We start from the raw sequence: 14,286 nt of genomic DNA, 5'->3' as shown, positions 1-14,286 counted from the left end.
CAGTGCAAATCTTAACATCTTTAATTCTGCGACATCCACCTCGAACTCCTGCCTTTTTGTCAGTGCCACTGTTTCCAACCCATATAACATAGCTGGTCTCACTACCCTCTTGTAGACCTTCCCTTTCACTCTTACTGGTACTCGTCTGTCACAAATCACTCCTGACACTCTTCTCCACCCACTCCATCCTGCCTGTACTCTCTTCTTCACCTCTCTTCCACTCACCATTACTCTGAACTATTGATCCCAAGTATTTAAACTCATCCATCTTCACCACCTCTAGTCCTTACATCCTCACTATTCCTCTATTCTCCCTCTCATTCACACACATATATTCTGTCTTAGCCCTGCTGACCTTCATTCCTCTTCTCTCTAGAGCATATATCTATCTCTTCAGGGTCTCCTCCACCTGTTCCCTACTCTTACTACAGATCACAATGTCATCTGCAAACATCATAGCCCACAGGGACTCCTGTCTGATCTCATCTGTCAACCTTTCCATCACCATTGCAAATAAGAAAGGGCTCAGAGCTGATCCTTGATGTAATCCCACCTTCACCTTAAACGTATCCGTCACTCCCACAGCAGACCTCACAGCTGTCACACTACCCTCGTACATATCCTGTACCACTCTTACATACTTCTCTGACACTCCCGAATTCCTCATACAATACCACAACTCCTCAATAGACACCCTGTCATATGCTTTCTCTAAGTCTACAAAAGCACAATGCAACTCCTCCTGACATTCTCTGTACTTCTCCATCAACACTCTCAGAGCAAACATCGCATCTGTAGTGCTCTTTCCTGGCATGAAACCATACTGCTGATCAATCCGTTATCAACCAAAAAAAAAAAAAAAAAAAAAAAACACCCCTACAAGGACTTTTACACCCCAGTACTAACAGTCTTCCATTAAGAAGTACCAACAAAGCATCAGTTGAAATTTCTAGAAGTAAATATTACTTTGGGGGCTCCCGGTACACTACTGCTGTCGCAAGAACATGGAATACCCTTTCCCCTAGATGTCCGATCACTAGAAAGCATATGTCATGGAATATCCTTCGTCTAGATATCCAATCACTAGAAAGCATGCATAACTTTAAGAGCCTCCTTAAGTCCTACTTATTCCACTTATGGATATGCTTCTGCTCTAGCCCTTGGTAAATCCCATCAGTTATTAATACTCTCACCTCATCTCCTTTTATCTCAAAGCTACGTCATGTAGAACTACTGGTCACCAAATCAAACAATGTATTTTCGCTTAGCCTTATTCTTGCACACACTTACAATGTCTTTTTCTGTCTATTACAAGAGGTTCTCCTGTTTGATTCTCGGCTGGACTGCCTTCTGTGTGGAGTCTGCATGTCCTCCCCACAGTTGAGTGGCGTGCAAAAGACATGCGTGAATGGGCATGCCTTCATTGAAGGTTGGGTGTCAGGCTGGCACCTCAGCACCGTAAAAATCTGCTGCCAATCGTTAGTGGACCGGAGTTCCGCTGTGGCGACCCCTAACCGGGAAAAGCGGAAAGAACAACAACAACTTGTCTATCTATTGTATATACACTCTACTGTTTGGAGAGCATTGACTCTACTTCCACTATATGTACAAATTTCTGCAGCTACTGTGTGCTACAAAAGTTGCCATTGTTCAACTTTTTATAATTGTCTAACTACTTTGTGTATTATTATTGTGTATACTGTAAATGTTATTACTTCACATATTCTTCATTGTATTATTGCATTATACTACAAATGTTATTTTTCTACATATTCTTACTCTATTGTATGATACTGTAAATGTTTCTAGTTTACACATTTCTTTATTGTATTACTGTATGGAGTTTTTCTCCCCGGGTCTCTGCTGAAAACGGGCAACTCTGCCCAGTCGGACATTTCCCGGCAAACAAATGGAAAATAAATAAATATATATAATGTGTGTGTGTATACAGGAGCATCTAGGGTTCCGTACTTACAGTTGAATTTTCACTTTTGTCGAACAAGAATAGATTGCCACTTATTTCTGTTTAATCGAAAGCTATGTGTTAGAACAAGACAGGTGAACAGTGGGATTAAGGGATCTTTGTCATCACTGTTATGGATGGCAAAGCAAGTACATTTAGATATTTCATGTCTGAGGGTACACCCCATCCACACGTTTTGTTCTTTCTTTTTTGTGTGTGTGTTTTAATATCCAATTTGATGGAACTGGTGCTGTGTCATGCCTTCTTTTTGTTAGGTTCCAACAAAAGTTTTTTCACAGAACTGATGTAGTTTCTTAATATGTTTTTGTCAGTCTGGCCCACCATCTGAAGAAAACAGCAAAGTGTCCGGAAAGTGACTTGTATCGATGCCAAGTATTAAAAAAGTGGAGAGGAAAAACAACAAGAGGAAGATCCTCATACAGTCTACTTCCAGTAAAACCCTTTGGACATCCATCACCTATATGGGAAGTGATTCCCAATTGGTAGAAGGACCAACTGATGACAAGCGAAGCAGAATCTGAGACCAAACCTCCATGTTTCCTCCATTCTGCTCAGTGCCTAAATCAGAAAGTCAAGGGAGATGTTTGTTCACATGCTTCTTACCTCTTTCTAAGACCAGAGCCACAGTACCTATTCTGTTATTTTGAATACAGCTTTCTTTGTTGCCAGCATTAAAAAGGCCAGGAACTCCACCTCATAGTTGCAACCTCCCAACATCAGAAGTCAGCAAAGAGAAGAGGAGCAGTGAGGGTTATCTTTTAAAGCCGGAAACTGTCCCGAACAATCTGATGAGCAGCTTGAACTGATCCATGACCTTAAACAGAAAATGCAGGGATCCATTTTCTATTTTCTTCAAAGTTACATCCCTAGAATTTGGGTGGGCAACCATAATATGAGTGTATGAACCTTGCTGAGGTATAACAATTTTTGTGTAGACATTTTTACATGACTATCTGAAATTGCGTCAGGCTGATAGTGTGTCTGGGCATCAAAGTTTCATCAGTCTTCCTTGTCTTTCGATTTGTAGAAGTGTCTCCCATGTCCTGACCAGTTAATTTGCCATATCATTCTTTGAATGCTTCTAACTCCATGCATTTCCTGCTAGCCAGATGAGCCTTGGATATTCCCACATGCCTAAGACTTTTATCATAGGATAAAAATGCTTCAGCTGGGCCAGTTGTCCTCAGGAGTATTTAATTGTTTCAGTGTATTAACTTCATGATATTAAAGAAAGTCTGGTCTTCTAAAATCAGATATTTCCATACAAGAGACAATGTGCTCTTCTGTATGAACCGCTCCCAGTAAAGGATTTAGGAACGTGCTTTAGGCAGAATCACAAAAGACCATTACAGATATGTATAGCTTTATGTTAACCTGTCAGTGCTATCTTCAATATACTTTATTCCCCAAGCTCCCATTCATTACTCAGGACCCCATCTCTCATTCTTCAGCTGAAACAAGCAGTCAGTCATGCTTGGTCTCGTGTAGTTTATCTGGAGTTGAGAGCAAAACCTTCGTATTCGTGTTTGTAAACACAGAGTCAGGAATAAAGCTCTATAATTTGACATCTGGCATAAGTAAGTCAGTCTAGACTGGGACACTCTGAAGAAAGGAATGAATTTGAGAATATCCAGTCCACTTATTTTAGTCTGCGTGATCATTTTGTCCCATAAACCTCTTGCCTTTCTGTCCTCCTTGTTACAGTACCGCAGTACATTTTTGGTGGCCCAGATCTTCCACAGTGGTTCAGCTGGAGTAGCCTAAAAGCTCTTTTGGCATAAAGCGTTTGGATCACTTTTAATATTTGGTAACAAGCCAAATAACAGAAATTTCCATGTGGATGTTTGACTCTTATAGTTGCCCAGAACTGCAACCTAGGTGGCTTTAACTGTTTCAGCAACTCGGGAAGCCAAAGGTTGTACTCCATCAAATATGGAAATTCTTCCTGTAGTTTGCCTGTCTACTGAGGTACCTTAATGTATTGAACAACCTCTGTATAGCTTGTTCTTGGTCAGGCAGATACACTAGCAGGTTGTCTCCGAAAACTAATAATAACTTCTTTATTAATGCACTTGCAGCTCCTGTAAAGGTCTGAGCAGTTTTTTCAAGGGTTCAAGATAGAAAAGAAATGAGTATGGTTTTCAAGGTGAAAAGTCTTTGACAAAAAGTGGTGATACCTACCTTGAATCTGATGTATAAACCTGTGCAGAGGTTTTGCAGCAGCTGAATAAACCCAGCTGGAAAACAAAAAAATCCCAAATAGTCTTTTTTCAGTATTGAGTTATTAATGAGGATGTTCCCCACTTTGTGTACCCTGAACCCTAAGTTATATTGTCAAATGTCATCAATATAAGTGTGACTTTGTTCAGAGTTTTCATAGTCCCTGAACCAGAGGGGTACTGGGTCACTAGAGTATTATCATGATTCAGGATAAAAATAATTTTGTGTGATGATGAATATTTAGGATTCTTCTCCACTCTGTGAATGTCTGGAATCATGGCCTGCTTTCAAAATGGAGGAAGTCGTCTTAATCTCTAAATTTTGATCACTACAGCGATCACTTTTCCCTGAGACTGGTTCCCACCTGCATGTATAATTCCAAGTAGATTCTACCCATGTCTAGATAACTTCCTTTCACAAGAGTTGGCCAGGACCAAGGAGATCTCCTCTAATGTTATTCAATCAAGGACTCTATCGGTTTTTCAGACTATTTTTCCTCAGATAGGTAGCAAATGCTGGAGGTTTGATGGAGGAAAAAGAGGTGATTGGAAACATTTTGGGAATGTAGCAAGTTGGCAGATTTAAAAATAATTCCCTATAGAATACTTTGACAGAAACTTTGGGGAAACAAATGATTGTAACTGAGGAAATCATTATTTTAAACTAGGATGCAAGGTCTGGATTACCCACACATAGTAAGGTAGTACTGGGTTTAAGGCTGTTGGCTGCCGTAAAAAGAAATACTAGAGAGTGGAAATTAAAATATATTCTCAACATAAAGGACATTCTGGATATTACAAAGAAAAGACTGGAGGAGTATCTTTAAAAAAGGAGCAACTTTCATAGAAATACATGGAATTTGTGGGAGTAGTACTTGCAGAATAATGCTCATGAGTAAGAGTGAGGTTTAAGGGAAGGCAGGAATTGATATTGGAGTGAATGAAAATTGTTAAAAAGAAAGCCTGAATGTATACTGCATGACAGTAACCATACAAACTGTTGTAATGGTTTGTTTTCTGTTAACATATGTAAACCATCATTTCATTTTAATGTGCAGTGATAAGACTTTTTTGAAGCAGTCCAAACTTTCCCACCTATGTCCTTTTGGGGAAGCAGAATATAATGTGGCATGACAGGCTGTAAAGCCTTCACACGTTTGTTCTGGATCAGTCCTGTGTGTTGCTGACCCTTGATATAAAGCCCTCACACATTTGTTCTGGAGCAGTCCTGCATGTTGCTGACCCTTGATATAAAGCCTTCAAACATTTGTTCTGGAGTAGTCCTGCGTGTTGCTGACCCTTGATGGTAAAGCCTTCACACATTTGTTCTGGAGTAGTCCTGCGTGTTGCTGACCCTTGATATAAAGCCTTCACACATTTGTTCACACACACACACACACACACACACACACACACACACACACACACACACACACACACACACCAGAACTGCAGAGAGTGAGTCAGGTGGCAACCCTATCAACTAGGTGCACTGATACTGTTCATAAAAAAGACCTTTTATGCTTTGTGTGACATCCTTCCAGAGGGGGATGCATATCTGGTACATGCAGATCCATTGTAAGAGATTCCTACCGACTTTGAGTCAGTCCTTGCATTGTCAGAGAGCAACCATAATGTACAGCTGAATTTACTTTAACATACATTGACTATGTGTCCTTGCATTAATAACGCTAAGAAAAGGAAATCAGAAGTACTTAGCTGTGTTTAAATGTATACACACGCACACACATGCTTTTCTACATATGTCCTTTATATACATATACAGAAACACATACATATACACGCACACACATGTCTGTGCATACAATGAATTTATAATAAACAAAATATAGTTAAGCATTATTATTGTATGCATTCTAGTAAATTTTGCTCAGTGATTTACTTGGTCACACATTGGCTATGTGTTCCACATGCAATCTTGGTCAATGTCTTTCTGTCAGTATTTTGTTATTTGTATTGATAAGTGCATTTAATAACTGTTATTATCTTTGCCAGTGCAGCTTTTGTTGTGGCTGAAAAGGAATCTGGAACCAGTTTACTTTCCTGGTTATCAAAGTATAAATAAATATGAAATAGAAAAAAGGAGGGCGGACATGACAGAAATAATTGAGGAACTAGTAAAGCACATTTTAAGTCTGCATCATTCATGAGAGAGAACAATCCTCACACTGAAGGCATAGAGAAGTAGCAGACAAAGTTTGGAGTCCTACTACTTGTCACTTGTAAATGTACTGCAAGGAATCATTTACTGCAGTGAGAGTTTTCACACCTTGGCATGAGAGTATGGGGGAGGGTTTATCAAGTTTGTTAGGACTACAAAAGATTCCTCTTACAAAAAACTGTTTTTATATGCTTTCTTTTGCTGAAAGTAGCTAACAGCTATTGATTGGAAGGAAACAATACTTAAAGAATTTGATTGGTACTTATACACTACAGGGTGTTAACTTTATCTGAGTGCAGAGATGGAAAGAACAGAGAGTGTACGTACCTGACTGAGGACACTGCAGCAGCAGCAGCAAAGGATTCTGATTGGAAGCTAGACTAGATCCTGTGCAGAGTTTGTTTCAGACCAAGGACTAATAGTCCAGAGGTGCTCTGCTGATAGAATAAAAAATATTTTTAAGCCACTGGATTGGCTGCAGCACAATATATATGTTTTTACCCAGCACTTGTTATGTATGATCTGAAAAAGGCTTAAGAAACCAAAAGCGCTTATCTCAGCTGGGAATTTCGTGTGTTTTTAACATTTTTATTGTTTTTCTTTGAATAAAGTATGTTTTTATCACTTGACACAGAGCAAGTTCTTGGTGGTGTACCTTGAAGACTTTTCTGCTTTGTTGTACTGCTTTGGGGCACCTTTGGCAGTTGGGGGTCGATTGATTTTGTTGTAGCTCTACCTTGTTAGGCTGTACTGTAGTGCCTTCACCACTGTTGGTCAGCAACAGGAGCTGGGGATTCTTTAGGCATTTTGTTAGAGTATTTGCCACATAAAAGTCATTGTAGCTATGTAATTTAAGGTGTCATGATTAATTCAGTGCCATTATAAGTCTGTGCTACAAGCGTCATTTAATCAGTAGGGATGAATATTGTGGATATTGAGGTTTACTGCTTTGATCTTTACAGTGTGGAAGTAAAACTTGTGTGGTCTGTGTTCATAACACTGGTGTTTTGTGAACAGCTTGTTCAGGAATGAAAAATGCTAACGTCAATATGAAAAGCTTCTGTTTCATTTAACCTTGATTTCATGTCACTGTATATGCAGATAACTTTATTCAATTAAACCTTGTGAACATATTCTGGAATGTTGCCAAGATGATTTCAACAAACTTTATCCATGTTTCAAAGCAGTCAAACTTGTTTTAAACCCTACAAGTTCATTAGCTGCTCTTGTTGACAGTGTATCTGCATACATCAACTATTTTTGCATTAACGAACCCGAGAGTATACCAGTAAATTTAGTTTCAAATCCCTGTATATGAATTTACCTAACTCAGAGTCTCGCGTTATGCTTCATACAAACGTAGTGGTGGTGGTCAAACTTCTAAAGGAGCTGAAAAGCCTGCTGCAACTATCATTTCACTTGAAAACCAGAAATATAAAGGCATTTGGACTAAATGCCTTTATATTCAGACTGAAATATGAATTACTGCTGTCTATCCTTCACTTACCAGGGAGTACATATTTGCTACAGATTGCTGCTGGTAAAACTTACTTTTTATTTCTTTATCTGACTTTAGAGATCCTCGAAAGCCTCAGAAGAGCGTGCTGTATGGCGGCAGTAAAACTCTGAAGGACTTTGTGCCCAAACTTGTCATTTAGTCAGTCTTAAAGCTTTGGAAGCTGGTGGGCTGTTGTTGTCCTTGTCAGGATATATCCCAAATAGCTAAGGTTACAGCAGCAGTGATCAGTATGAATAAAATTTAAGAAATGTAACAGAACTTGGTCATTTTGATTTTTTATTAAGGATGTACTTGACTTCCATTTTTAGGAAAAATCAAAATAGCTGTCCATTACTGTATGAGCTTCTTTGCTTCTAAACACCTTACTTTTAGTTAAGGCAAAAGAAGCAACAACCCCTCTGGCATAAAAAATATTCGATAGGAAAACCATCAGTACCCCTGTGAGATCCACTGATCGTAGCTCACTCACAGTGGGCATGGGTGGGAGAGGACACTAAAAAAAAAGGCTTTCAGCAAACTGGATTAGTTTATCTGTGAATATTAGGAAGAAGCAAAATCCTTGTTAATTTAAGAAAATGTTCAAAATCTGTTTCAAACTCCTTTACTTGTCAGTGCTTTAAGAATATGTCTGAGGTTATGAAATTTCAAATAAGATATTTGAAAAAAATATATAGCTGGGTCATACTTAACCTTTACTCAGTCAGTCAACCTTTTTGGTTTAGAGTACATTTGTTTGGCCAGCTCTCTTATCCTAGTTGGGAGTAGGGGAGTCTTTGGTTGTACTGCTACCTGTGTGACCGGGTGGTATCGAGGACCTTGTAGGTAAAGCCTGTAAGGTAGGAGAATGATGTGTAATCTAGCACACGGGATCTGCATGTGCACATCATGCACAGCGATGTCACTACATGCCATTCCCTGTGTTAGGGATCCTGCAGGCCACAGATTGATGGATGTCCATCCTCCATTTATTTCATAGGTAAGACCTTGTTTCCAACCCCTGGCATTTAGTAGCCTTACATTGCTCAGAAGGTCCACACAGTAAAGGGCTGTGTTCAGGATCAGATCGAAAGGAGCTCAGGAGGTCTGAGGGTACTCTGGGAGAGTGGAATGGGGTTGGAACAAGTTGCAGTTTAATGGTGCTCATTTGTGTGTGTGTGGGTGCGGTAGGGGTGCATTAAAACTGTTTGTCATATGACTTTTTTTTTTTTAATCAAAGCAATTAGAACAGGCATATTTTGCCTACACCCATTCCTCTACACACTTTAGCCCTTGTATTATTCTTGTCAGGCAGCTTTTTTTGTAAATTGCAGCTTGTGAGGTAGTTTAAGACATTCAAAAATCTCCTCTTGCAACACTTTTTTTTGGAAGGTCATCTATGCTGCTGGATGTGGTAACATCATCACAATAGACTTTAGACCTCGTCTGCACTTTTAAGCTGTGTCTATGTTTTTAGTAACAGTATTAATGTGGAATCTCCACTTAGTTGTTCATAACATTTATCTGTTTTTGTTCCTTTAGTGAATGACATTGTCTCAGTGAAAATAATCTTGATCAAATTGAAGTTGTGACCAAGTATGGCTGCCAAATTCAGAACAGAAACAAGCATCCCCAAGCAGGTTGTTCATTTTCATATATACAGTGGATATAAAAAGTATACACACCCCTGTTAAAATGCCAGGTTTTTGTGATATAAAAAATGAGACTGCAATAAATCATTTCAAAACTTTTCCCACCTTTAATGGGACCTATAACTTATACAATTCAATTGAAAAACAAACAAATATGTTAGGGGAAGTGTATACAAAATAAAAAAACATACAATAAGCTGGTTGCGTAAGTGTGAACACCCTTAAACTAATACTTCGTTGAAGCACCTTTTGCTTTACTTACAGCATTAGGTCTTCTTGTGTACACACCTGCCATCAATTAAAGAGACTCTGATTAACCCCAAATAAAGTTCAGCTGTCCTAGTAACATTTTCCTGATATTTACTCAGTTGCCTGCTACAGCAAAAGCTATGATTCGCAGAGAACTTACAAAGCATCAAAGGGATTTCATTGTTGAAAGGTATCAGTCTGGAGAAGGGTACAAAAATATTTCCACAGCATTGGATATACCATGGAACACACTTAAGACACCATGGAACACACTTAAGACAGTCTTCAAAAAGTGGAGAAAATATGGGACAACAGTGACGTTGCAAAGAACTGGACATTCCTCCAAAATTGAAAAGAAAAGACGAAAAAAGGTCAGGGAGGCTGGCAAGAGACCTACAGCAATGCTGAAGGAGCTGCAGGAATGCCTGGTAGTTGTGTACTACATGTGACAACAATCTCACGTATTCTCCATGTTTGGCCTGGGGGTAGGGCTGCAAGATGGAATTTTTTCTTACACAGAAAAGCATCCAGGCCCGGCTAAAATTTGCAAAACAATGTATCATCTCCCAAAAGTATGTAGGAAAATGTGTTTTGGTTTGATGAGACCAAGGTTGAACTTTTTGGCCACAATTCCAAAAGGTACGTTTGGCGCAAAAACAACACTTCCCATCACCAAAGTAACACCATCCCCATGGTGAAGCATGTTGGTGGCAGTATCATGCTTTGGGTTGCTTTTCTTCAGCTGGAACTGGGACTTTAGTCAAGGTGGAGGGAATTATGAACAGTTCCAAATACCAGTCACTTTTGGTCCAAAACCTTCAGGCGTCTGCTTGGCGTCTGCTAGAAAGCTGAAGATGAAGAGGAATTTCACCTTTCAACATGACAATGGCCCCAAGCATACATCCAAATTAACAAAAGAATGGCTTCGCCAGAAGAAAATTAAAGTTTTGGAAGGTCCCACCCAGAGCCCAGACCTAAAATCTGTAGGGGTGACCTGAAGAGGGCTGTGCACAAGAGATACCCTCACAATCTGACAGATTTGGAGCACTTTTGCAAGGAAGAGTGGGTAAATATTGCCAAGTCAAGATGTGCCATGCTGATGGACTCCTACCCAAGAAGACTGAATGCTGTAATTAAATCAAAAGGTGCTCCAACAAAGTATTAGTTTAAGGGTGTGCACACTTATGCAACCAGCTTATTGTACGTTTTTTATGTTTTATATTTTTTCTCCTAACAGATTTGTTTGTTTTTTAATAGAATTGTACAGGTTATAGGTCACATTAAAGGTTGGAAAAGTTTTGAAGTGATTTATTGTGGTCTAATGTTTTTATATCACAAAAACCTGGCATTTTAACAGGGGTGTGTAAACTTTTTATATCCACTATAGATAATCAGTGGTGTATCTCTCTGGTTATAGTACTTATTACTTGTAAGGTGACAGCCTTGAGTTGAGATATTTCACAAGCCAGCCAGTACACCGTACGATTTTGGCAGTATTTAGTCCTAGTTCATTAAGACTTGACCCCTGCTTGCTGCTGCTGTGTAAACCACTAGCATGCCTCATTTGTTGGTAGATCCCTGAAGTTTAAAAGTTTAGTCATACCTTCACAGTGCATGATGGGAAGCTTGTGCCTGAGGTGGTCATTGATGACATTGATGTATTTGGAGAACAGTATGGATCTCCAAGTTGATTCTTGTTGCACAGCTACTACCTTTTCCAAAGATGTCAGGTGACCTGTAAATGAAAGTCTCCGAAGTTAATTCATTTAAGTAGTTTTCAAACCCTAAGGTGAAATGACCAGTAAATCCAAACTCCATCAGTGTGATGGAGCAAGGTCAAAGTGTACTGACACCCAGGGGCTTCACTTCTCTTCACTGATTTGGGTTCGGGGCAGCAGTAGCCGTGTTGTGCCTTGAGCACTAAATGTACTAATAGGAGAAATGAGAATTCTGGCCATGTTGGTGGAGGAATCTGAATGGTACTTTAACAGATTTCGAGTATCTTCACCAACACTGAAATTACTTTGATCTGTATGTAGTGTTTTCTTCTACTCTGTACTTAGTACACAGGAGTGTTAGTTTGCTAATTTATGGACTGGGTGTTCTTTGAAATGTAAGGGGCTGATTGAAAATATTTGCTCCCTGACTGGTAGCCCCAGTCAGTCATATGTAGGACTCATTAGTGGCTTGTTTATGCAGGGGTGAGGTTGCTGTGACCTTTTGAAGTTAGAGATTAATTTCCTTGGCTAACAAGATTCAAAAGTAGAACTAGGAGATGACTCCTGTCTAATGAATGATCCTTACCATGGTTGTGCATTGTCATCTTATTACACTAATCTAATAGACTGATTAGGATCTGAAGGCCAGGATGATGGAAGCAAAACTGTTGCATCTTAATCTCAGAAGCATGTCAATGTGTCAGCACTGTATTTTCCTACTTGTACTTTTGGTGATAGCTCAGTTTTCATGGGCAATTCTCCTTGCCTTGATTAGTAAAAATTTGAGAAGGTCAGTTTTTAATGACTTGTTGTATTGTATCATTTTGATAGATGCTAATGAACCTGCAAAGAAACAGGAAGAAGCTACAGAAAAGCAGAAGGAACCTACAGAGAAAGGGGAGGAAACAAGTCCAGTGAAGAATGATCCATTGTCTCCCTCAGCTGCCACTACTGCTGCTCAGAAAGCCAAGCAAGGTAGGATACAAAGAATGCTAATTTGATTTAAGAGCCTATAACTGTGGATGTACTCTTAGCTGCATGCCACTCAAAATGTCCTATTTTAACAAGCTATGTTTGCAGTTTATATAAAGGCATTAATGGTCCTTGTGTTAATCACCCTTGCAGTAGTTTTTATAACACAGGAATTTGACTGGCCTCTGTGGATGTTTTGGCATGGGCTGGACTCCTCCCATGCACTGTGAAGCATGGCTGCATCCCTTTTAAAAGTGGCAATTACCAATGCCATCCTCGTTTCTTTTTTTTTAACTGCAGGAGTTCAGACACCACTGCAACAACAAAGAACAATTTTGTCAGTCTGTCTGTCTGTCTCTCTCTCTCTGTTTTTACAGAGTAGGTCTCCTTTGGAGAAACCATCAGTCTTATGACTGAACACTTCAAGTGTATGTCTAATACAAAAAATGCTGCTTAGACCTGCTAGGCCTGTATGAGCTTAAGCCCACTGTGGCTCCCCCATTTATCAAGGCTTTTGAGTTTGCTTTCATGGTGACATCCTTGGAACCAGAATTACTACCTCCAGTCCCCAGAAAGCCTGACAAATTTCTGTAGAGTCCAGCAGACCTCCAGGTACTTGCATAAGAAGCAGGCAGCTAGATGAGTGTAGGGTAGAAAGTCTATAAGGCCCACACATGCCTTCAGGGAAGTCAGTTGTCAGACTTGCTTGATGAAATACCAAGGTGAGATTGTAAAGCAACTGAAACTTTAATTAGCTTCAGAAATAAAACAAACAAAGACCCCCCCCTCAAAAAAAAAAAAAAAAAAACACTGAATGTTTAGGTTTCAAGTTGGTAAGATGTGGTCACAAGAGGTAGACAGATGCATTGTTAAATATGGCGGTGATGCTGGCAATCACAGGCCTGGTTATTAGAAGATGTATAAAGCTGACGATTTGTAAAGCTTTGTGTGAGGCAGCAGTGATTGTTGTTGAAGCTGCAAGACAAATTAATAATCAAACCAAACAAAGTTTTATTCCATAAAATATAGACCTATGTTTAGTGCTTTTGTGTAAAATATCCAGACTTCTTCAGAACTATCTAAAACTGTTAAAGCCACCCTTTAAATACCCTGCTTGTTAAAAATGAACCAATCATGCCCTCAACATGAAAATCACCTAATTAACACTTATAATATTTATAAGTATTTTCAAAAGCATTGTCTTATAATCATTCTTACTTGCAACACTGTCAGTTTCTTGATTACTGGTGAAAGGCCCACTGTCAGTCATACTACAAGAAAGTAAAGGTACATAAAACCCACGCTCTCTCGTTAACCACCTCAATCATTAGATCACTAACGAACTTACAAGGATAGCCTCTTTTTTGAAACATATTTTTCAAGTTGTCACATTCATCTAAGAATTCATCAATACCAGATACCATACGGGCTGCACGCACAAACTGTCCCTTAAGTATTGCTTTCTTTTGTTTGACTGGGTGTGTGCTAGAAAAATGCAATAGTGAGTTTGAGCACGTGCTTTTCCTAAAGATTTTTGAAACAAACCTCTTGTTTTCATAATCCTTTTCCAGAAAGAAGTCTAAAAAGGAAATTTTGTCAAGGTCTCTGGTATAGGTGAACTTTAGAAATTCTGTGGTGGTTCCAATATAATTTATAAAATGGGGTCTGCATGTGGTGGTTTATATGCAAATATTGTAGTTAGGCAATGGGAGAAGAAACTTCTTTTTTCTTCATGTTATTTTAAGCACATCAAATTTTACACCAGGTTTTTGGATGATATGTTTGTTCTGTGGGGTGGACCTGTTGATGCTATTG

General features: G+C 39.2%; 1 protein-coding gene across 2 annotated transcripts in view; it reads left to right on the top strand.

The window, feature by feature from the left end:
- LOC122792264 (MAP7 domain-containing protein 1-like) overlaps positions 1–14,286 on the top strand; it is a 1,483,077-nt gene that overhangs the window by 463,331 nt on the left and 1,005,460 nt on the right. For both annotated transcript variants that reach the window (XM_044060015.1, XM_044060014.1), the window contains exon 2: positions 12,331–12,474. In XM_044060015.1, the coding sequence (XP_043915950.1) occupies positions 12,331–12,474 (144 nt within the window). The remainder of the gene's footprint in view (positions 1–12,330; positions 12,475–14,286) is intronic.

Source organism: Protopterus annectens, chromosome 1.part2 (genome assembly GCF_019279795.1).
Source record: "Protopterus annectens isolate FY-2018-M chromosome 1.part2, PAN1.0, whole genome shotgun sequence".
Taxonomy (NCBI): Eukaryota; Metazoa; Chordata; order Ceratodontiformes; family Protopteridae; genus Protopterus; species Protopterus annectens.
This window is presented reverse-complemented; position numbering and strand designations above follow the sequence as displayed.